Source organism: Thunnus albacares, chromosome 6 (genome assembly GCF_914725855.1).
Source record: "Thunnus albacares chromosome 6, fThuAlb1.1, whole genome shotgun sequence".
Lineage (NCBI taxonomy): Eukaryota > Metazoa > Chordata > Actinopteri > Scombriformes > Scombridae > Thunnus > Thunnus albacares.
The window spans coordinates 12,139,830-12,164,152 of record NC_058111.1 but is presented as its reverse complement, the minus strand read 5'-3'; the positions used below and the strand labels follow the sequence as shown (position 1 = coordinate 12,164,152).

The window sequence follows — 24,323 nt, the reverse complement described above, 5'->3', positions numbered from 1 at the left end:
ATTGTTTGTTACTTTTTTTCCTCTCCTTCCTTCTTTGCTTTTTTCATTGTTCCTTTCCATCTTATTTTCATTTTAATTTAATCTTATTTATAAAAAACCATAATGCAACTGAAAGTGTGGAGACACTAATGTATCAGGTACACCAAAGAACAAAATCTAATCAAGTTAGACGTTTATTGACTTTGCCGGAACTGAACAGTAGCGAGCAAAATCAATCTGTGTTTGCGTCGATGCTTTGTGGAGCCTCAAGCTCTTACTGGTTTAACAGACAATGCAGTGAAGTAAAAGGTGAAAGGCTACATTATTCAACAAGGATTTATTAATAGTGTATTACTGTTTGCTGTCGTTAATGCGACAGTGTGGGAAACAATAAAACTTTAATCTGCAATATGAGGAGGCGTACTGTGACAATCTTAAGCACTTTGATGGTCTTTATTAGTGTCTGATCAGAGGCTGTTTGAGGAAGCTGCTGCACGATCAGAACAGGAGGTAAAGGTGTTTGCTTTGCACAACATAGGTGCTTTTTTCCCCCTTTTGTGCAAAAAATGTCTGGAGCGCACTCAGATATCACCATTTCATTGATGTTTACTCATTTCATCCCTATTTTGGTCCCACACTGGTATAAATCAAGAAACTAATTGGTGGGTTTTGACAGTATTTCTGTTCTGGCATTTTCAAAATGTAACCAATTTGTTTATATGTGCATCTACAGTGTTCTTTATCCCTCTGTCTATAATGAACACCATCTGGCAAACCACCAATCAGTTTTATACAAATCCAAATAATTTGCTTCATTGGGCCATTTCAGCATTTGGTTTTAGCCTTCCACTGATGTGTCCTATCAAAACAACAGTGTTAGTAACAGAAGTCAGAGTAGTGACATCAAACATGGTGCACAGAGTTTTGCAAGTAAAATTTGCAAGTAAAGCTGATCTTACAACTTGGGTCTTAACTTTGTGGTTTTGGTCATCATTTCTATCATTTATGATAACGTTGTACTGACCAAGACATTGAGTCTGACAGCATTCGGACGTTCAGACAGGTTGTCAACAAGTGAACTGCTCAGCAAGATTAAACCACATTATTTGGAGATAAAACTGAAAGTGACGTTTAATCTCAAGAACTTGTTCTGTGATCTGTGATTATGTTTACTATTGACAGTTTGGGTAATAATTTTTACCATTCACCTTTGTTTTCTAAATCTCTATATTAGTCTGATTGTTTCTTCTGTTTTTTGCCGTTTCTGAATTATTTTTAGCAATGTAGCTGCATTCCCACAGCTAAAAACAGTTGGCAAACCTACAAAAATAAGACCCAAATTATAAAAAAAATAAAAATAAAAATTAAAAAGTGTAAGATCTAACCTTGGCCTTGGATACTAAGACCCCTTTGTTCTCTTCTGTCCTCCTGCAATCTTTCCATCACTTTTTTGACGTCAGGGAGTGGTGTCTCCACGATGTATGGAGGCCCGTCCCCACACGCCTTGTCCACCTCCTCCTCCGCCTCCTCCTCCCCCGTGGTCTTTATCTGACTCCGGCTGACTCTGGGCTCGCTCAGGCTTGGGGTTTGGAGTGCATGGTGGGTCAGGTTGTTGGACAGACATGGTCCTGCGCAGGTGGGTGCGCTTACACAGGAAGTCAGGCTTCGCTGAGAGACCAAATGAGCCTTTCCTTAAGACCATACGAACTGAAGGGGATTTCTTGGGTCTGGCTCTGTGCCCAAATTGAAGGGTTGAGAGGTGCGCTGCGTATCCCTCGCTCAGGAACTACCATACCACACAGAGAAAAGGAAGCAGTAAAAAGATTAAGGTAAGTAAGAACAACCAAGAGGAAAACTGAAACTCTTTAACTGAAATAAACAGACAGAAACACAATGAAAAGCTATTAAAGGAAGACATGAAAGACACAGATAAAACCTACCTGGCACTGGCTTTGGTACTTCTTCGAAGGTCTGCCAACAATATAAATCTGTGAGGGGCTGAGGCCGAGCATGTTGTAAACAGAGATGTCCTTCATGGAGCCATAAGCAGAGTTGATCTTAATGTGACACTGGTGAGAGAGGAAATAATCGGTTCAAGATGTGAGCGGCATTTCGATGCAGCACAACCCAAGGCTACAACACTGTGAGCTTGAAAAAGAGTGATGCAGAGGAAACGAGTGGAGAGCTCACTGCAGGGCAGAGAACAAAATGTTTCACATGCTTTATAAGAAAGATTAACTGCCCACTTAATGTCAGATGGTATGTATGTAAAGTGTACCTCCTGTATGAGATTCCTGAGGAAGATGGTCTTTTGTCGCAGCGGATCATGCACCAGGCCTTCAGAAAAAAAGATCATCCCGTGGGGAAAATTGTGCTGTGACAGCCAAGATACCACACGCTGCTTCTGCATATCAGGACGGCCTGTGATGTAGATGATCAGATATCCCAAGTCCTGCCAGTGCCTGCATGCAGTAACACAACATCAAACACGTTTCAAAGTTATTCTTTTGTCAGTTGTCGCAATATCACAGAAAGGACACATTTAAATCCTTAAAAAATCTGATGCGCACATAAGCTGACACACTATCTTCTGATTCCTTCTGAATCTTTTTTTTAATCCCTCAAGACGTGAATTTCATTTACACACACACACACACACACACACACACATATGCACAAACACTCTGGCCTACACACACATTCACACACACACATTCATTCAGAGACTGACCTGACGACATCAACAGCTCCAGGGCGGACCTTTGGGTCACTGCCCATGATTGACACACTGGCAGCGAAAGAGCCGTCGATGCTGAAGACCACACACTCCATGCCTCGCGGCAACACAGTCAGGTAGGCCTCAGCACTTGTTTGATCCCCCCTTGGGATAAATAGAGTGAGGGAGGAGAGATAAAACGAGAGAAAGATATCATGAGAAACTGCTGTCGCTACACATGGTTGTTACTCCGTAAAAGGCCGGCCTTTATACTGCACTCTCTAGCTTGAAGCTCAAGTAGGAAGGGCATTGACATAATTCAATAATTCTCTCCTTTTTCTATGTATTGCTACATTTCATTTGATAATACAGGACTCTGTGAAGGGCATGCTACATGGATCCTTACTTGACCACCATTTTAATCGGATAGACTCCCAGGCCCAGCTTCTTGCTCTTGGGTATGGTATATGTGACTCTGCCGCTGCTGTTGGTCACCTCTGTGTCAAAGTGCACCCAGCGGCCAGACTGGGGTTGTGTCATCAGCAGGATGTCCACCTAAGACGGGTCAACAGACAGAGATAAATGTACCATAAGTGTTTGATACACAGACATACAGTATACTAGTAGATTAGAGTGAGAACAATAAGCAATGGTGTTGTTGCTTTTCACCTTTTCTCCAGTTAGGGTCACCATGTCCAAGGGGCCATACATGAAGCGACCAACCAGAGTCTGCGGTCCATCCTCGGTGGCAATGACATCATTCACCCTGTGGTTGCCAGTTACGTTCTAGGGTACGTGACAAAAAGTAGCATAAAGCACAGTTTAGTCAAGACACATTTTATTGCTGCTCAAGTGATGCTCTGGAATAGCTTTTAGCATTCATTGATGAAGACCTTGAGATGAAGGAGAAAGCAGGACTTTGAGTTGCGAGCATTTTGTCACACATAATGATCACAAGGTCAAGGTTTAAACTGCATGCTAGAATCAGAGCTAGTTTGACATAGACTGTCCATGAGCTCCCAACAGAGCCTGAGATACACATACACATTTGACAAAAATGAACAAAAATTTAAATCTGCCAACAATGGATCAAATTGTAATGTTAAAGGGTTGCAGATGGTCCAGATGCAGCAGGAAGTCTTTATGACAAAGTGACAATGACAAAGTTAGCCACCAGCTAATGAACATAATAGAACATTCAGCAGCTAAAGAGGCAAATATTTTTCTCAAGAGTAACTAAATGTAAACACAGGAGGAGGCTGGGCATATATGGGGAGTTAAAATGCTAAAAGCAGGCAGCGGTGGACTGTAGCAATGAGGATGCAGCAGATAAAGTGAGCACCAAATGTTGGACCATCACAAATGTGGACATTAGATATATGTAGAACACGTGACTATAAAAGGATTTGCGTATGTGCCTGGACTACTGAGACTCTATTAAAAATCACCACGGGTGTCCTTGCATGACCGATATTTACCAGCCTGTAAGACATACATTACTAAACAACAGGAGGGATGGTGGCTTAAGCTTTCCCTGCTTTGATGTATTGCATTTTCAAATTCCACTGTCCAGCAAAATGTTTCTAAGGTATACACTGTGGGACCTTACAGAAAAGAGTTTTAACTCTCTATTTAGCTTCCTTATGTTGTTCTTTTCTCCTTATTGCACCATTCAGTGAGTACCTCTGAGTGAGCCAGCAGAGAAACACTAATCCCTAAATCTCTTCTTACGGACATGGTTGCATTTTAACGGCATATTACCAGCAGCCTAATGTACAATTCTCAGATTCTGCTGTGGACCAACATGAAAGAAACCTTAATTTTCCTACCAGCTTCTCCACCATTTCTGTAACCTTTACATTACCCAGGGAGATGTTGCTCAGCATACATGTTCTTTTTCCACACCCTGCGTTTTTCCTTGAAATGTGGCTGTTACTCTGTAGATTGTATGATAAAGACCATCATGTGCTACAAGCTTGTGCAGGATTTATGCCTAGAGTATGAAGAGTTTTTTTAATTTGTACTTTTTAACTGAACAAAATACTTAATGTACATATAAAATAAAGTAAAATAATGCTATTATAACAAAAGGTACGATCTCAAGAGTTAACAAATGCAACTCAAGTACTGCAATAACAATAAATGTTATTGTTATTCACACCTTTATTTGTTGATTTCATCAGGAGGGAGAGGCTGCAATGGCATTTTGTTTACTTGAAAATACTCTGCTCTGCTGTTTATTGACTGCACTCAACTGAAAGATAATGAAGCATCTGCACATAACAAATATTGTTAAGTGCTAATGTGATCCGTGTTGCAGTTACATTTTACTGTTTCACCACACCAACTAATGATAATTGATTTAAAGGATGTGACATCTAACAAGGAAGTTCAACATTTCCAGCTGTTATCCTGCGTTAGCTTTGTCAACAATTAATTATTTGCCAGCATGAGGTTTCACTTACTGATCCATTGATGGCAAGCATGAAGAGTAAGCAATATATACATATATGCATGTTCACACGCAAACACAGAACATACAGCGTTATAGTCTATCATTTTGAGGTTTGAGGAGGCCTGACAGTGTTTAATATCTAGCTAAATGTCCTCGACACAGTTCACTTGGAACTCTCTTTTCAGTCATATCTGAAAACAGAAAAGCAACATGTGTCTCACCATCCATTCAAAAGCGTGGAAGAAATGAATCGGAGACAGTCAGACCCCTGACTGCGAAGGAGCAACACGTACAAGAAAAAACAGCCACACTAGTGGTCCCCCTCCAGCTGTGACAAAGACCTCTTACCAAGAAGAGGAAGATCAGAAATAGATGCCAAGCCTCTCTGAATAGTATCACTCTGCAGCAGATGAGCTGGCTGTGCCCAGATTGGATCTGCACGGAGCAGCTCTAAATCTGCACATACTGAATGGTATTCAGGACAGGGGCAACTTCTCAGAGCTGCTTTTCTTTAAGCACTTATGTCAGAGATACATCACTTGGCCAAGGTGAGGCATGAAGAAGATGACACTGAGAAAAAAAACAACTTCCAAAGACTCAAATATAGATATACAGTATGTTTCCATGGTACTCTGGTTACACAGCTCTATTCATAGCTCTCATGAAAAGCAAGCAGTCACTAAACTCTTGTCTTTAGAAAATAGCAGATAAAAGGCGCGTTCAGCAGATAGCAAAGTGACCTTGATTGTCCAGATCTACAGGGCTCAGAAGCATCAAGTAATTGTGTGTCTGCATGCTTCAGTGCTTCAAGGTGAAAGTGTGGGAGTATTTTAAGAAATTCAGGCCACAGACCATTCATGCAGACCACAGCGCTAAAGTGCTACAATCTCAGCAGTTAATGACAACTGTATTTTTAGTTTGAATGAATGCCATGAAAGCCGTTGTGACAGGCGCAGTTTGAAAAACAATTTCTGCTGTGTGTGTATGTATGTGTGTGTGTGTGTGTGTGTGTGTGTGTTTGCAAAGGTGGGTGTATTTCTGAGAATGAGAGGCACCTTAGAGAAAATATTCCAGGTTGAATAACATCTTGTAAATAAAATGAAATAAAAATATCCATGAATGTGTCCACAGAAAGTTTGAAATTAAATTAAATTCACATTTCTGTCAGCCTACAGAGCAAACTAGGACACAAATACATTTATACAACATAAACCACCTAATAATTCATTACCCTTAGTTTGACATGTGTCCTCCTTCTGAGCCATTTTTCTCGTGGGCTGGAGGGAGAGAACGGAGCCGAGTCCAAATTGTCCGTTTCCTGGGTCTTCACACAGTCACATCGCATGAGCTGTGAACAAATACATGATATAAGAGCAGACAAACACACACAAGCAAACACACAGTCAAAATCACATCCTTCCATTAAGTAGACAGAACACGTTTGTCTATCGGTAATGCCTCTAGTCTCACCTGAGGACTCTCTGCACATCGATGCATTGAAGGATAGACAATAATAACGTGGAAGGTTTACCATCCGAAGCATTGAAATTAAATCTGCTGTTATGTTTAGGGATCATAAATCACAATCCTAGTGGAAAGCTTTTGTGACAAGAGCAGCACTGACACAGATTAGGGGCTAAGGGATGATATGGAGTGCTTGAAGAAAATTACCACTCACTACTTGAAAGAAGTCATGCATATCATTCCTGACTCAGTCACTGGGTGGCTTGAACCTAATGTCACGGACTCTGTTTCTGGATTTTTTTGTGTTTTGAGGTATTTTGGTGTTGCTCTGTGTGTTTTTTGAGTGTGCTCTGGATTACAGATTGTTTGTGATAACTGCATTTTCCATTTGTGTTTCTTTGTGTAGTGCTTGAGCTTGGTATTGTTACTCCTTTAGGTCTAGTGCTCTTGTTTTCTTAAGTTGTATCTCTGCCTCGCTTTGGTTTTAATCTTGACAGTTGACAGTAACCTTGTGTTTCTCATGTGTTGCTGTAGTCCTGCTCAGGCTGTTTTCCCCTGCACACCTGTTCAGTCTTAAGTGTTGTTTGCCTTGCTCTGTTTGTTGCCTGCCACACCCTTGTTGTCTTTATTGTTAAGCAATCCTTGTGTTTCCCTCCTTTAGTACCTGCGTCACTCCAGCTGTGTTTTGTTCTATGATTACTTCTTTATTTCAAGTCAGTTCTGTTTTTGTCTTCATCTGCCAGTAACCAGAGTCTGGTAAAATTATTTTCTTCAGTTCTTGTCGCCTGCTTGTTGTCTCTGCATTTGTGTCCACTTGCCTGCATAACAGTGACACCTACAGTAAAGAGGCTCCTTTAAAACTCTTAGACACTGAACTTGGACTGACGGCAAATGACACGATTTTAACAAATTACTTTAAATCACTAAGCCTTTCTGTGCAGCTCTTAAATTCCATGACAATCCTCTAATATGACGTGGCATGTAGTGGAGATGAAAAGCACTGCACCAAAATAATGATCTTTGGGTTTATTAGCTTCCTGGTGGCGTCAATAGCACTTTTTATTTCCTGTGTGTTCAGCTGGGCGAAAAATCTGTTCTCTGAGCTTTGCTTTCTAATGATCAAGTTCAAAGACTGCCAGTGGTTCCAGTGCCTTTTTAATAGGATATGATGAAATATACCTTTTCTTTTTTTTTTTGGTCCTGCTTTTTCTTGTCTGGTGTCTGAGGATTCAGTGAACAAATGATCATCACAGACTCATAAATACACATGAACTTAATTACTGTTAAAGATGTGATATTTTCATGGGAAGCTCAGTTAGTAGATGGAGGTATAAAGTTTAATTCCCTCTTAGTGCTATAAATATATGCACTTGTGGCACTAATAAGGCTCTTCTCATCTAAGGTGGTGACTTCAGTCCTTATGGCTTAAGAAAGTTGATGGTAGAAATATGGAAATGTGAGGGGACTTAAGTTGAGCACATATTTGCAGGCCTTTAAAATCCTACCCAAATGTAAAAAGAGTTGCCACCACACATTTAAAGGCTGTTTGCAGCTTACAGTCATGCCCTTTTACATTTATTTATAGCCCGCCCAAACCACAAAATCCTGGTCAGATTTGTTCAGATCCCAGGCATAAAATCAAACATGTTTGACATAGTTGTGATGCCTCCCGCTGGCCTCAGGCTGAAGTGAGGTGAGGCGTGAGATTAATCCTAAACATCTTCACACAAGATAAAATGTGCAGCTGTCAATGGTGACCTTCCCTTTTTTCTGCAGACCACTGCAAAATCTTGACCATCACTCATCAAGGATAAAATATGGTAGAGATTGGTCTTCATATCATTGTGTAGTGTGTTCTCAGCTGTACATCCATAAGTCATGATCTAAGACTGGGTTCTGACTTGAGCTAACAATATTTATGTTCAAAATGTATAAGTAAATCTCATTTTATATATATATATATATATATATATATATATATATATATATATATATATATATATATATATATATATATATATATATATGCAGAGTTGTTTGTGAAGCACGAGGACATCATTAAATAGTAACTGCTGTTCTACAAGTTATATCATTTGGTTAAGATTAATGCCAAGAGAGTAGAATATAAAACGTCACATTTCACTACCTCAAACTACAGTATTTGTTCCACCTGAAAAGTTACATAGGACGCAGAATCTAGAACATGGCATGTGTCTGCACAATCATTTTTTATTCTGTCAGCTTTTTATTGTATTGACTTTCTCCTCTATTTATTTTAGTCATTTTTTGTTGTCTCTGTGTCTTATTTGAAGTACTTTCAAATACCCTGTGCATGAAATGCTATCCTGTGCATATGCTATACATATAAATGTGTGTTTTCTTGCTGTGTAGAATAAAAAGTTTGTATTCTTGCTGTACTGACTCACAATGGGTCTGATGATTATGGCAACTACACTGATGACAGGTGATGTGAATAACATTAATTATCTCATTACAATGGCACCTGTCAAGGGGTGGGATATATTGGGCAACAAGCGAACAGTCCATTCTTGAAGTTGATGTGTTGGAAACAGGAAAAATGGGCAAGCGTAAGGATCTGAGCAACTTTGATTAGATCCGGATGAGCAGGTTGGCACCTTGCATGGCAGCCTCTGCCTTCAGCGTATGAATGTGTGTGTGAATGAGTGAATGTTGACATGTATTGTAAAGCGCTTTGAGTGGTCTGAGGACTAGAAAGGCGCTATATAAATGCAGTCCATTTGCCATTTACATCTCCTAATGTGAAAAATAGATGAGGCAGTGAAAGCATTTGGCTTCCTGCTGCTCTCATTTGGTTATAACGACATGTGAAAGATGCAAACAAACCTTGAGGCCGTGTGTTTGAAAATAACCACAATTGTTACAAAAGTGAAGACAGGGCTCACACGCAAACTTATGCTCTGAACAAGGGACTGGGCACACGCCATGTCCTTTGTCATTTTGTTTCATTTATTCCCAGAGCAACTTGTTTACAAAACCTCTCCACCTTTGACTCAGTCATATTCATTCTCAGTACTTTAAATTTCAAATTATCCGCAAACAATTTTGTGTTGATCTGAAAGGGCCTTCAAATTATGCTAGTTGACTGTGGTTGCTTGGGGTAAAGTATACTCATCATAAGGCAATACATACATTCATATACAGTATCCTCCATTGCAAAAAATTCTAAAAATTAAAACATAAATTTGTAATGTTTATTTGGATAATACTTTTGAAACTTGAAGGGGGAGGAAACGATTAGGCTGTCAATGACACTGTCCTACCTGCCGGAGAACAAAAGCTGCTACATCAGTGGATTCCCAGTAGGAGGCATGAAAAAGGTGAGGCAGAGCCACTGTTGGGAAGGCAGTCAGCACATCAGGGCAGTACAGAGCATAGTCCAGCCTCTTGGAGCCCCACCAGCTACTGGAAACTGAAACATACACAGGTTTGCAGATACATGGGTAAAACTGAGGTCAAACTAAGAGCTGTGAAACCTCATCGACCTGAATTGTCTCTCAACTTCCCTCCCACTCACTGTTAGCAATGGTGTTGCTCAGTTGGCCTATGGAGCAAATCGACATTTCACTTTCTACACTGGTCACGCTGGCTCTGCGACCTCCCTCTTCTCCTCCTCCTCCTCCTTCGGTCTTCGTTTCAGAGGAGGCCTGTGAAGCTGGACCCCCAGGAGTTTGTTCACCTTCAAAAAACACATTCGGATGGCCTTGAATACTCTCAGCTGGGGAGGGTGAGAAGAGGAGGGAAAGAGAAGGACAAACAGAGAGGAAAGGAAATGCTTTGATCACACAGCAATTGACTGGCAACAATCTTTAAATCAATGCTGTTATTTTGCCTAATAGGATAGCCTCTTGCTGTGTATCGACTTGCTTTGTGTTTCATCAAGGAAATCCAAAGACAAGCAACAGTACAATGACAGAGACGGCTTCTTCTCTTCATAGTGTTGAATCCAACTGTATTGGAAGTCCCACGAAGCATCTTGCTCTCGGCTGCAGCTGACAAGTAAAATAATTTATCATGTTGGGTTCTTCTGTCCCACCAGCATGTCTCTGTGTAGCTCTCTCCTATTTGTTCTGCGATAATTCTATATAATGAGAAAATGAGAATTTTCCCTGGAGACATGGTTTCACCAGACACTGTGGATCTACCAACATCGGTTCAATAACACATCTATTTTTAACACTATAATACAGCTTGAGGACAAAAGAAGACCCACACTGAAAGTAATGCAACTTCCATCTAATGCCTGACATAGCTGAACAACAGGAAGCTGAACAACACAGCGAAAGGCCTGTCTCTTTCTTTGAAATCCATCAGAGAGCTCTCCCTCACAGTTTCCCTCTTTTACCTGTATTCTGAAACTCTTTTACGATAATGGATATGGCTTGACCCATGTCTAACTGAGCCTCTACTACACCACAGCACTACATAGTGCACCACATATGATTGACCTCAGCAACAACCTGTAAACCAATCCCAACAACATTCATATGACTCAATGGGATGTACCTTCCCACACCTTCCCATTCTATTGAATGAGAAAATGTGTCCAAACTTTTGATCGGTACTGCATGTACAGTACCTCTCTACTAAAGGGTATGTATGTCCTTCACGCATCTCGAGAACCGTTCATCTGATCAACTTCACACTTGATAGGTGCATTGCTGGGGACCCAAGGAAGTGCAATGTGGTGTAATTTGGACATGTGACATGATTAATATTAAGTTTGAATAAACAAGCAGTCAGCAAGCCGCTCTGCTCTGCAGTAGGAGGGCGGGGCTTCTGGGCTCTCGCATGTCATGATCAGAGCTGTACAACCCTGCCATGAGAGATATGATGGGAGGATATCTCTGTTCGTTTGGTTTGATTACGTTAAAAGTTAGGCTTTGTTGTTGGCTTCCTGACTCAAAAAACTTGAAGAAACAGGAGAAAAAGAGAGCGAGAGAGCGAGTGAGCTGAGAACACAATCGAGCGACAGAGAGACAGGGAGAGAACGGAGGGAGAAAAAGCCGTTGAATGACAGAAATACAACGTTATTTTCTGATTGTTTCATGGCAGTTATGTTCTAAAGCACAAATAAGCAGCCATCAAACACTCAGCAGGTGGTTTATTGTGCTGACAGATGCTCTTCGTTTCTGTTTCATTTTAATCCTCTTCATTTCTCCTTTTCAGCCATTAATTAAATCCAACTAATGCAGCAGTAAATGTAAAGAACAGCAGGAAAAATCTTTGTTGTATTTTCCTCATGTGTGAATGCTGAGTTTCAAGCATGGCAGCGCATGTGTAAGAGGGAGAGAGACTACTACTTCCTCCTACAATGTAAAGCATTTAAAGAAATAAGGAACATTTACTTTAACAAGTTCTGTACAACTCTGTAATCTCAGATTTCAAAGAGCTTAATGACCTCTCAATGTTAAAAAATACTCCTAGGAGGAGACAAGGCATATCTTGCTGCACAATATGTATCAATGTGCCACAACCTGAGGGACAGTCAATGACCTAGACACACACAGCGCACTCATGCATTCACATACACACACACACACATACATGCGTAGGATATACTGTTTATATATATAATTAATACAAATATTAACATTGTTCTCAAAACTTTCATGCCAATAAAGCCCATTGAATTGAAAAGAAAGAGAGAGAGGCAGAGCGAAGAGAGGGAGCTGTGGAAAGCTTTCTCTGAAACAGAAAGCCTGTGAGTGAAATAAATGACTGACTAATCAGTGGTCTGCAGTAATTTCACGTTACCGTTTAGTATCAGCTCAGCTTGAGAAAAGTTTTCTCACATGGCATGCTCTAAAAAATGAAAAGTAGATAGCAAAAACACAGCTTTTAATCAAGAATAGACAGACTCTTTGTATAGGCTACTTCCCAAGTGCAATTCAAAACTAGTATGTGTCATATGAGCACAGATCTTTTGAGCAAATATACCCACTCAAATGATCCAAACCGAAGCTCCAGAAAATAAACAATCTAAGAGCCCAATGTGATCAATCCACTTTATTTTAATGCACATTTTTTCAAAAGCTCTGTTACGTGTTTTATTTTTAAATGCAGCCCTCATTATACGTGAAATGAGAAAAGATTCACTATTGCAGTACGTAGCATCTGTATATACTAGAATGTTAGTTTCTTTCATGTCATTGGTGTATATACTCATTCACACCTCACATCAACAGTATTGATTTTTATATGCACTGAAACATTAATACTGGAGGCCAAGCAATCGGCCTGTTGGCAACAGGCACATTTTGAACGGGCACTGCACTAGTGTCACAATAAGGCCAAGACTCACTGCACAGATGACCCAACCTCTATATGATGTCATTTACTCTCTCCCATTTACTGTGATATGAGTCAATCCAGTGGGATTCCCTTTTATGTGATGGTGAGGATATGAGGTATGTGGCTAGAAAAAGGCAGCAGTGCGGTTGAAGGCGGTTGATATAAAATGAGAGCAAGTGTTTCCTGCTTGCCTGCAAATGTTAACCAGAACACAGTGTGTCTGGGTTGGTCTTTTATAGGGCAGGATTATGCTGCATCTCCGTAACAGAAAAGATTCTCCTAACAGTTTCATCTGACACAATTTTTCTGTGTTTACATGACTTCCACTCAGACTACATACAACCATTAGCATTGCAGGCACTACCTCCATTCGTAGACAGCATATGTGCTTGCCTGCATTCAATAATTGTAACTGGGGATCAGTTTGTATGTGCATGTATCAAATTATCACCCAGAATATTGAGTTTTGCTTCACAAAGCAGCCAGTTATTGACAGATTAACCCTTTCTCTACCACTTGCCCAAATGGTAATAAACTGTCAGATGCAGCTACATGTTGGGTGTTTGTGTCTGTGAAGGATCAGCGTCTTCAGCAGAATACGGATTAACAGCCGCTCTCTCGGACGTGAGAAAGAATCAATCCCCGCAGTCAAGGCAAAGACCAATCAGCATTTGGATTTCTTATAATAATGACGATGATGGAATCTGACACACTGTGATTGTGTCAATGTCACCAGATTGGATGGTTTTCCATCTAATAGGTCTGTTTTGATCATGTAGGGCAGAGAGATAAATCCTGCTGGTTAAGGATTGTTTAGGGTGGTTTAAATCATTTGAATAATTTTAAAATGCATTCGCCATTAAATAACCAGATAACACTGCATCCTTTTTCATACAATGGGTTAAGGTTCAACTGATGTTGTGTGTGCATGCATGAAAATATTTGCAGCTTGTATGCGTGTTTGCGTTTGAGAGAGAAAAAGAGTAACTTTGACAAACAAAGTAGGGAAAGTCAATTAATCGTTGCTTATGAAGCAAAACTTGTTTCAGTTTCTCAAATCTGAGGATTTGCTGTTTTACTCAGTTTGATGGGACATTGGGATACTGTGCCTTTTTCATGACATTTTATGAGCAGAAAAATCACCTTAAGCAATTAATCAAAACAGTAATTGTTTGTTGAAAATAATTGTTAGTTGCAACCCCACAGTATATTGAAATATGACTGTAATCCTGAAATGTGATTGTAGTAAGATATGATTAGCAGATAGTGTTGTGGTGAAGTTTTAGAGGCCATTTTGTTTATGGATTCGTTGGACAGAGAGATGAGTTGTGCTACTACTGCAGACTCTTCAGTAGTAATCTCATGCTGAAGTGCAGTGGTCAAATCTTTGATTTTTTTTATTTACACCATCCATGAGTAGAATACAAATGAAAGGGCACTCTTTCTGGCATTGGATAGGATCACATCAAAATCTGTTGTTTGGACTGTTATGATGATAATAAAATGCCACACAAATCCTACTACATATTCCCAAATCAAAATCTTGTTTTTAACTGATAACATATACCATACAGTATATATTGTTATCAGTGATTTCACCAATTTTAGTCACACTAACACACATACACAAACACGTAAACACACCATACAATCTGTTATCATTAATGAGGCCTGCCCTACACCCCTCAGAGGAGCCTCTTTCAGCCTCTGGAACATTAGCAAGGCTCTGTCTTTCCTTCACAGCACAATGAGCACAGAGAGGCAGAGAGAGAGAGAGAGATTATTCAGAGTGAGAGAGGCGAGAGAAAGGGCCACTGACTCTGACACATTCATTGACACACACACACACACAACCACACACACACAAAGAAACAGAAAGATGAGCAACACAAAAACCTGCAAGGGCTAGCAGGAAAAGGTGGGGCTACATGGTGACAAAGAATGAGGGTGAGAAAAGAGAGCCTGTGTGTTTTTTGAATGACAAAAGAAGAAGAAAAGCTGTTAAAATAATTACAGTAACATTCAATGACCACTATGGAAACAAAGATTATGATTCAAGTAGGATCCAGGGGAGAGTGAAACAGCTGATGACAGTGGTAAAAGGAAGGACAAGCAGAGAATTCATAAGGTGAGGGAGAATGATTGCACTGTGGCCTTGAAATGTCTTTGAAAGAAAAAGAGATGGAAAGAGACTTTTAACTCAGCGCCCTCCCTTCGGTCCTCACCATGCTTTCAGCCTCGACACGCAGCAGCATCCTATTAGGAAATAATTTCATGGCGAGCAAGAAAGAACTACAATACCATCTTTACATTAAAGCACCATTAGCCATGTGATCAATACTGATAAAAATGACTAATTCCATGTGCACTTGCTGTCTTGGATGATCATATTTTCCCTTCGGACCATAGCTGGAAATCAATACGAAGAAGACTCATTCTCTCTATATTAGCAGCATTCATCATAATAAAAGCTCCACTGTTGACGGGTGTTGATGTCAAAGTCATACCCATAGGAGCCTGATTTGATTGGCTCTCCATGCCTTCATAACAAATAATTACCATATTACAGAGCAGGAAATGGGTGATGTGTGCCGCTGTTTCTTCTGCGTGTCTGTGTTTGTATGTCTGTTTCTGCCCCTGTGCTCCTGTCTATGGTTTTTAATTTAACACATAATTTGACAGCATCCAAGACCGATCAATGGAACAGGGATGCAGACCCATAATTAAAACCCAGTATAGCTGCAAGCCTATGCTGTGTGTCTGCTTTACACTTCATCACCTTTATCAGCACTACTGGCTCTGAGAGGCGTCAAGCATCCCACTTTGTGACTTGCTGAACATGATTAAATTAATAAATCACAGCTTGGGCATCCAGTTTACGAGGATGAAATCCGTGTGTTATTTACTATCATGTGTCATAGGTTTTTTTGTACACAGGACACATGAATAAAAGAGAAGAATCACTCGTGATTCCCTGTTGAAACAGCAAACAAATAAACCAATAGAAGCTAATTTGATTAAATATTATGTTGATAAAATATAATGTTGGCTTCATCTACCTGCAAAATTAATATCCTTTTTGGCATTTAAACATAGGTTTGTGCTATGTAACTGTTCCGTTATGGCTTTATTTAAACATGACAGGACATTTATAAAAAAAACTACAATGCATTTGCAATAATTGGCATTGGGACAGCTCTACCCACTCTGCCTGTTTGTTTGTCTTGCTCTGCTGCCTCTTTTGCAGATACTGGGAGTTAGCTGGCAGGTGGAGCTGGGAGGGTCGCCTGTCGTATATGCCCATCTGGGCTGGGCTTCCAAGAAGACATAAAAGGACTGCCCTTCTGGGAGTCTCTCTCTCTCTCTCAGCTGGGTCTACTGCAGGGCCCTCAGCCTTCTTCCTTTGTTTGGTTTGTTGCACCAGCCAACACGCTTTATGCCATATTTCTACCCATCCACACACTGCTAATACAACTGATGTCTCTCTAGTTAGTTAATATTTTTTAGCTCTTTGAATCAAATAAATTACTTTTTGATTGATATGTCTGTGTGTTTGGCCTCCCTTCTTGTTGCCTGCTGCTTGTGTGGTTTGTTTGGCTTCCTGGCTCAGGAGCCAATAGGCAGAGTTGGAGAGGACATCAGGAAGCTGCCTACACCTCTGTAAATTGGGTCTCAGCCTATTTAAATGGCTTAATATCTGACATCTCTCTCTTCTCTTCCTCCTAGGCCTCCATCATCCAGTTTGGTTAGGGTTTTGTATTTGTATGCATCATACATTACATTCATTCACACACTGTAGTCATTACTGAGCTGACTAACATTATTATTATTTTATTATTTAAGCTTAAGTTGACAAAAATGTCATTTTTATGAACTTTATTCATGTGATTCCCTTTTTTGTCACAGACTCTGGGTGAGTTTGTGACAGTTTGAATTATGACCATTGTGAATGTGAAGACACTTGCCCTCACTTCTCACAGTGTATCCACTAATACATTTTTTCCAAAATGTTCTCATTAAATAGAGGATAGGGGTGTGCCCGAATACAAAAATGTTATTCAGCAAAGCACAAATAGTGGGTTTTTTTATGAATATTTGTTTCATACAAATATTTTTAAAATTATTTGTGTGCAGGTCACTTTCGCATCGCTATCTCAGTCTCTCTCCTCTGCTCCGCTGTTATCAGCAGGTCTCAGTGAAGGGAGTCACATCCACCTACTACATGATGCACATTTCCTAATTTGGACATCACTCCCGGTGTTGGGGGTGTTGCCCAGAGATAAAGCTGAGCTACTGGCTCAAGTGAAGTGCTCCCAAGGGAACACTTATTGTGACACTGTAATTTTCTAAAATTGTAATTGTAATAAAAATAAAAGCATAATAAAAACAAAAACAGGATTTTTAAACCTCTTTCCACTTTTATTCAAACACAAATACAAATACAAACAATTTTGCTGCCTCAACAAATACAGATACAAATACAAATACTGGGCCTTCTGCAGATCCCTAATAGAGAAGTCTGACAGAGCCCAAGCGCAGAATGACAAAACATTAAGCTGGGACTCAGGTTTAATTCTGATTTGCTCACACTGTAGCGTTTGCTGGAAATTCATATTTCTGTCCGTGCCATCTGCATGGATGAAAATTGAAAATTTAGGGAGGGATATAGCTGTTCTAATAATTACTTTGGTTGTACAAGTTTTTTTTAGATAGATCTGACATGAGAGGAATCTCACCTACAACTTAAAATCACTCATTCACAGTGCTTAGTGTTGCTTTTTAACTGATTTTATTTACTTTGTGCATAAGAGATGATAATTAAGTGATACATTTTTTACAGCGATCTTAAGAAGGCGAACACTTTGTGCCTGTTTTTGTCTTACTAACAATATATCACACTGTTCTCACTATAATTGAAGACAAAATGGAACTAATTTTCTGTATCAGTGAGATGGCACATCAGACAAAGCTGTTTTGAGTTACATATTCCTAATTATTACATGTTGAGTAAAGGGTTTAATTTTTTAAAGCCTTGCACCAAATCACAAAGCTTTATCTTCTCATTTGGGTTCATGCTTGCAGGCTGTTAGCACAAATGATCTGTCCTACTTTCTCTCAGCGAGGTAGGTGGATAGAGAGGCAGGGGAACGAGGCGATGCGTCATAACTGCTGTTTAGAGTGAGTCTCTGTCCCAAAAGTGGGCTAAAACATGCTTCAGATAAATCAGTGACTCATTAAGGACTCAGTCTTTTCAACCAAGCCCTCCAGGGGGATTACAGCAGTACTGTGCCACATCTAGCAGACTAATATCTCACATACTGTGCCTGATCCTCAGAGAGCGGTGGCAGGCTAAAGGTACTGCACCAAAAGAAGATGATGTATAATTACTTCAAACTCCAGGCTTTGGGGGCAGGATTTGACTCTGCTTTTGCAGGGCAAGCTCAAACAGATGGGATCAAGGCTCTGAGTATTGAGGCTCTGTGTACATACATTTGCACCCATGAAAATTCACATTACTGAGTCAATGAATCTCTCTGCTTCTGTAATCTAGTCTCAGCAACAGAATTCCTCAAAGGTTTCACATCAGCTTTGAAATGCAAAATCCAAAAGGTTATTAATAGGGCAATGCAATTATACCAGAAAATAGATTAACCAATGAAATATTCAGCAGGAGGTACTCTCGCATCTCCACACACTGGTAAATTGATTTCCTTTCTTACCTATGAGCATTGAGCGTCCATCTCCTAGAGGATAGCGCTGGTAGCGCGGCACAGCAAATGGTGGCAACTTGTGGAAGAGAGGCTGCAGCAGTGGCTCCAGACGGGAGGCTGAAGGGTCCGAGGGGAAGAACAGGTTGAAAATCTGAGAGCAGGCCGGATGAAGCTGGCTCACTGAGGGTCAGAAAACACAATGGACAGGCATGGCCATTTAGGAAAAGCATGTGTGATTTCAGTATTAAGTGTAGCTGTGTCACAAGAAGGATTTTGAAATAACATAACTAGGGCTCATTATATTTAGATTTTAAAAAAAGGAAATCTATATAAAAATCCAGGTGAAACACAAACACAAACATTTATTTTATTGTATTATAACTATGCATTTACATTTTCTCATCATTTCAATGAGTGGAAGCATTTTCTAAGCTATGCTCTCCATCAGAGGTCCTTGTTGTAGTAAACTACAATGAACTGTGTTATATTGCACTCACATTTCAATCAATCAATCGAACCCTTCGTACATGTCAGTTAGTATAGTTCATTATAGGTGACTAATACTAATGCACACATGAAGAACGCTGCTCTGTTCTTTGTTTGTGCATGTACACATACATGAAGAAAAGCGTTCTCTCATATCTTTTGCGTGTGTTTTTGAGTCTTACCCTGGACGGCAGGCAGCACAGTGCGTCTCATGGCCAGCACCAGACCCAACGGACAGCCCAGCAGGAAACAGTCTGACACCTCAAAGTCAAATCGACCTGGGTTCAACACCAGACTGGTGCTACTGTTGCCGCGTGCCTCTGTACTCTCTTTTGTCAAACTGGGGAACAGATGCGGACATAAAATGTGGAATGTTATCTTAATGGCAAATATGACAATGTGCATTTTCCCCTAAGTGCTGACTGACTGCTGCCATAAGCTTAGAGTGAGGGTTTAGAGCTCACTCTCGATGCTTGCTCTGACAGGCACATTTTGCTGAAGAATCGCTTTTACCCATGTTCATGTTTCAGCATCAATATTAAAGCATATTTCACTTGATGACAAGAAATGAATGATCCTATAGGCTACAGGATTTATTGCACAATAAAACTGAACAGCTTTGTTTTTATTCCGAGAGAAATGTAGGGGTAATCAGACATTTTAAATGTCAATATTGTGCATGCTGAAACTGGGAAGGTAAATGTGGGTCTTCACACAGATGAGTCAGTGATGCTTTTGCTTTGTCCTGATTCAGTCGTAGGCTGGCTTGTTTTAACATTCTGGGGTCGTTGTCAGCACCGGGCCTTTTATGACTCAGCCTGAGCAGCTCTTCACTCAGCCTTCACAGGCTGCTTCATGCTTACGGCTGTTTGAACAGCCGAGCCGTTCTCAGCCATGACCCTCTGCTGTTTGACGAGATTGCTCTGCTCTCTAGTGAGCCAACATTTCCTCATTAAGTCCTGCATGGGGGAAAAAGGATTAGCCATCAGTCTCCAGCCATCTTTAAAAGCCAAATCAATAGCGCTTTGATTGCCTTCCGCTTCTATTTTGGTTTTTGTCTTGTTTCTCGTAATGTGCACACTCCTTCACTTCTTCATACCAAGCAGATGGGAAACTGTCGGTTGATCTGTTTGTTTTCCTGTCTGACACTGAAAATGCATTTATTATATTTACATGACTGAACAATTACATTCTACTTCTGCAAAAACACTCGTGTCCAATACTGACACATTAAATATATTTCAACAAAAATCCATGCTCTGAGTAAGTGGTCCCTCTCATTCATAGGCACATAAAAATGCTGAATTACAGTTTACAGTACCTCCAGAACAGTTATTTTGCCTGTAGCTGCACTGAATGAAGTGTTTTTGATATTTTATGCCTGGATGGGTTTTTGCAGAATTCAATAAATTTCCCTTTTTGTAGCTATAACCACTTCTCACTTAACTGCACAAAGTTACCAATATGTTAAACAAATATGACAAATATTGCATTAGCTAACTGTTAAGTTAAGTGAATGGTTGACATGTTTTTATGAGCAATAATGAGCAATGAGCATACGGCGTGCCTCAAAATGCCCAGCCTTTCAGCAGCAGCAAATAGATCTGATGTTGATGCCTCCCTATTAAGCTTAAGCACGGCTAATATATTTCCTTATGGGCATCCAGCATAGACCAAGCCTTTAACTTCACGTAATCTTTTTTTTTCTGAGCACTTCAGACTCAATTGATTTCTAAATGATGTTGGTTATGTCCATTTAGGTGATTGAGATGTTTTTCTTGTTATTTTTATTACTATCTTTTTAAACATCGGTGAAATTAGTCAGAACACACCCTAACATTGAGGTATTGTGAGAAACCACTGAGTGCACTTTCCTGGGTTTTCATGAGAGCACAAGAGTTACTGTATGACCATTTGCTCATGATCTCACAGGCAAGTCACAGCCAGGGCCAAAGCAGAGTAAGGAGCATGTGGAAACATCTGAAATGGAGTGAACTGGAGGTAGACAGCCATCCAAGAGGCCACTCTGATAGGATGGATAATAGGGGGGAAAAGGAGATTTAATAAAGCCTCCTGGTGACTGGGAATGTCCAGGGGGACTTGTAGGGGAAAAGAGCACACTCAAGAGCAGAGGTTACACACTCCACACAGTCAAGCTCAGGCTTAATCAGGAGTGTAACAAGATGTGAAAGGTGAGAGGTGCTCCGCCATGAACACAATGTGGCATAACTGTGAGTTGATGGGATCCTAGTCTTAAGTGAATGTATTACTGGTGTGTGTGTGTGGCTGTGATGGTGTAAGCCTAGTGGAGCGTGTGATTTTGAGTGGGAACACTGGTTGCTTGAAGTGAGTCAACATGGCAGCCGTACCCCCTCCAGCCACACCGACCCAGCTAAATTCACCCGCAGCGCTCAGTCTTCCACTCAAACTGGCTGGCACAGGCACAAACAGGCTATTTATAGCCCGGCTGAGGCAGGTAGGCAGGCACGGCAGTCAAGCTGCAAATTTTGATAAAGAGCAGGAGCAAGACAGGGTGACACATTCAAGGAAAAGCTTGGATGAGAGTCGGTGTGCAACATCTGGGTCATCATATGAAGCCCTAACGAGCTGACAAATTCTGTATGGTCTGAAATGGGTGGCAGAAATTCTAACACTTCTCACAATATAGTGATTTGCTCCTTTCGCCAAGTTGTAGGTGTTGTTGTGTGGATTCAATTCATCATAAAATTATTCAAATGTTACTTTTGAAATTTACAGATGTACATAACAATGTATCAATTTATATAATTATTATCATTATTTCAAAAAGAAAATACGCTGTTTTGGGCCAAATTTGTTCCCCCCTCCTCCTTATACAGATATTGTTGTGAAGTAGAAGCAGTCTGATTAAGATTACATGCTTTCTACCTTTGTCAAAGTGTGTTTGTATAAATGTATGTATGGGTGTGTGCACTTAACCATGAAAAATAAGAGTGCTGGTTTTGCACTGAAGTCAGATAAGGTCACTTTTTCTTTGAAGAGAATAAATAAAATCAACTCATGACTTTTGCATTCGAATGCTGTTTGAAATGTAGTCAATTTTTCTTTACTTTGCAGTCAAAGTGATTTGATCCAAGTCCAAGATTATTAGGAGATAAGTAAGGCTTTTTCTTAAATATGGCATTGAGGATGTATATATTAACATTTATGTGTATACAGCATAGTATGACAACGATTGTTTTTGCAGTATTAAAGGTTATGTCAGGTTTAGGAGTTGCTTGTTTGGGGATAAAGGTCAGAATCGGGATCAGTTTTAGGTTATAATGGTTACAGTTAGGCAGTGGAAGCAGCAAGGTTGGTTTCAGAGGTTAGGTTTTTCATGTAGCACTGCTAGTATGTATGTTTGTGGGTAAGGGTGGGCAACATGAATAAAATATGTAATTTTACATCATGATATTGATACATATGGTGATATTAAAATCTGGAAAATCATATTTTTTATCATCTGTTTATTGGTAATACTTTATTTACATAGTTGTCTGTTGTTATATATATGTACTGTATGTCTGTAAAAATAATAATCATGGTCCATATCGTCATATCACCCATCCTTCTGTGTATGTGTGTTCATTTGTGCTGCTCTACCTGGGAAAAAAGCTGTGCTGGCCCGTGGATGAGGTGTCTCCATCATAAGAGTCACTCTGCTTCCGGCTGAGCGGTGGCCCGCCCTGTGGCCCTTCGTTGGGGGCGGAGATATCAATGTTGCTCTTACTCAGCCTCTTACTAGAACTCAAACCCGGGCTGGACTCCCCGAGGAGGCCTGAGTTGTCCTGAGAAGAAGGAGGAGAATGTGTAACGGAAAAAAAAAACTTCTTACGCGGCGACAGGAAATTACACACGTAATCAGATGGGAGTTGATACATTTTTCCCAAGTGAACAGTTAAATGTGGGAGGGAAAACTGTGTGTGCCACTGCAAGAGTGAATCTATTAGATGTGAGTATAAAAAATTAAACTCAAATGTGTCTTTTATTTACAGCATTTACATTTATATTATATTAAAGCTTTTAGAAAGACATGCTGCCAAGGACATTGCCACTGTGCCAGAATGATAAAAGACATTTGGAGAAGCCATGCTTTGATAGAGGTGTTGTACTGAAAAGCTGACTGAAATAAGATGAATTTTAAGTCTCTTTTGGTTTACCAGAGAGGACAGGGAGTTGTACAAAAGGACATTGCCACTGGTGTACACGTGCTTGCTTGTAGTAATTAACTCTACTGATGAAGACAAGGTATACCACAAGTGTGTGATCTTGATCACTTGCAGTGATCTCTTAATCATATATCTCCAGTAAAATTTTCTTTCCCCAGCTGTTAATAAGTCCTCCAGTTCTGTACAGTCCTGTGCATCATCATCATGTCATGACTGTAAGACTGAGCTCCCACCTTCAGGCTCTCAGTGCTGTTGTTCCTGCTGCTGTTGTTGGGGCTGTCAGGTCTCTGGTGGTTGCTGAAGCACAAAGCATCAAAGCACAGCACACCTCCCACACAGTCGCCCATCAGGCATACCTGCTCGGAAAATGTTCGATTTAGACTCCTTCCACATGTGATGCACGCAACCAGTAGTCAGCAGAGTTTGACAGTAGAAGGCTGTTTTCACATTCACCTGCTGAAGAGGAAAAGTTTCTGTGTGCTCAACCAAAATCAGAGTTGAAGGTGCACATGTACAATTATTATGATTTGTGAAATCACAACTAGTTTGGAGTGTGATGTGGCAACTTGAAGCCTCCATTGGACATACACTGAGAATGGACTTTACAACGAAGTAGGAGAAGGTTAAACATGAGCTTTTGAAATTAAAAATATTTGTATATTCATAGATTCTGGATTTTTCAATGGGGGAGGAGGTGTAGATGTCTTTTTAAGAATTTCAACTAGTTAATTTGTGGAATATCAGACACAAATTACTATTCAAAGGAGAATATTTTTATATGTGCTAAAATATGTCTGGAGGGGATCGTTAAAAACATACTATACACAGTGTGTTTTGATCTGGTTTCACTTGTTAAATATGTAACAGAATCATAGTAGCTCATTTAGAATATTCACAAGGCCAGCGGTGGGAGTAACCATCTTGGAATAAAGTTTGTCCAATTTAGGAGTGTTCACACAGAAGACTTTCCTGTTCATTAGCATCAGTAT

At 40.2% G+C, this 24,323-nt stretch overlaps 1 protein-coding gene across 4 annotated transcripts in view; it reads right to left on the bottom strand.

Annotated features, from left to right (window-relative positions):
- pitpnm3 (PITPNM family member 3) overlaps positions 1-24,323 on the bottom strand; it is a 100,449-nt gene that overhangs the window by 3,246 nt on the left and 72,880 nt on the right. For 3 of the 4 annotated variants that reach the window (XM_044354625.1, XM_044354623.1, XM_044354624.1), the window contains exons 7-19: positions 23,568-23,690; positions 22,769-22,953; positions 19,327-19,484; positions 18,668-18,838; positions 10,171-10,371; positions 9,917-10,065; positions 6,382-6,498; positions 3,365-3,481; positions 3,102-3,250; positions 2,711-2,860; positions 2,258-2,441; positions 1,920-2,048; positions 1,365-1,765 (exon numbers count right to left, since the gene is read on the bottom strand). In XM_044354625.1, the coding sequence (XP_044210560.1) occupies positions 1,436-1,765; positions 1,920-2,048; positions 2,258-2,441; positions 2,711-2,860; positions 3,102-3,250; positions 3,365-3,481; positions 6,382-6,498; positions 9,917-10,065; positions 10,171-10,371; positions 18,668-18,838; positions 19,327-19,484; positions 22,769-22,953; positions 23,568-23,690 (2,163 nt within the window). In that variant the 3' untranslated portion in view covers positions 1,365-1,435. The remainder of the gene's footprint in view (positions 1-1,364; positions 1,766-1,919; positions 2,049-2,257; positions 2,442-2,710; positions 2,861-3,101; positions 3,251-3,364; positions 3,482-6,381; positions 6,499-9,916; positions 10,066-10,170; positions 10,372-18,667; positions 18,839-19,326; positions 19,485-22,768; positions 22,954-23,567; positions 23,691-24,323) is intronic. The other variant, XM_044354626.1, reaches the window with a different exon arrangement.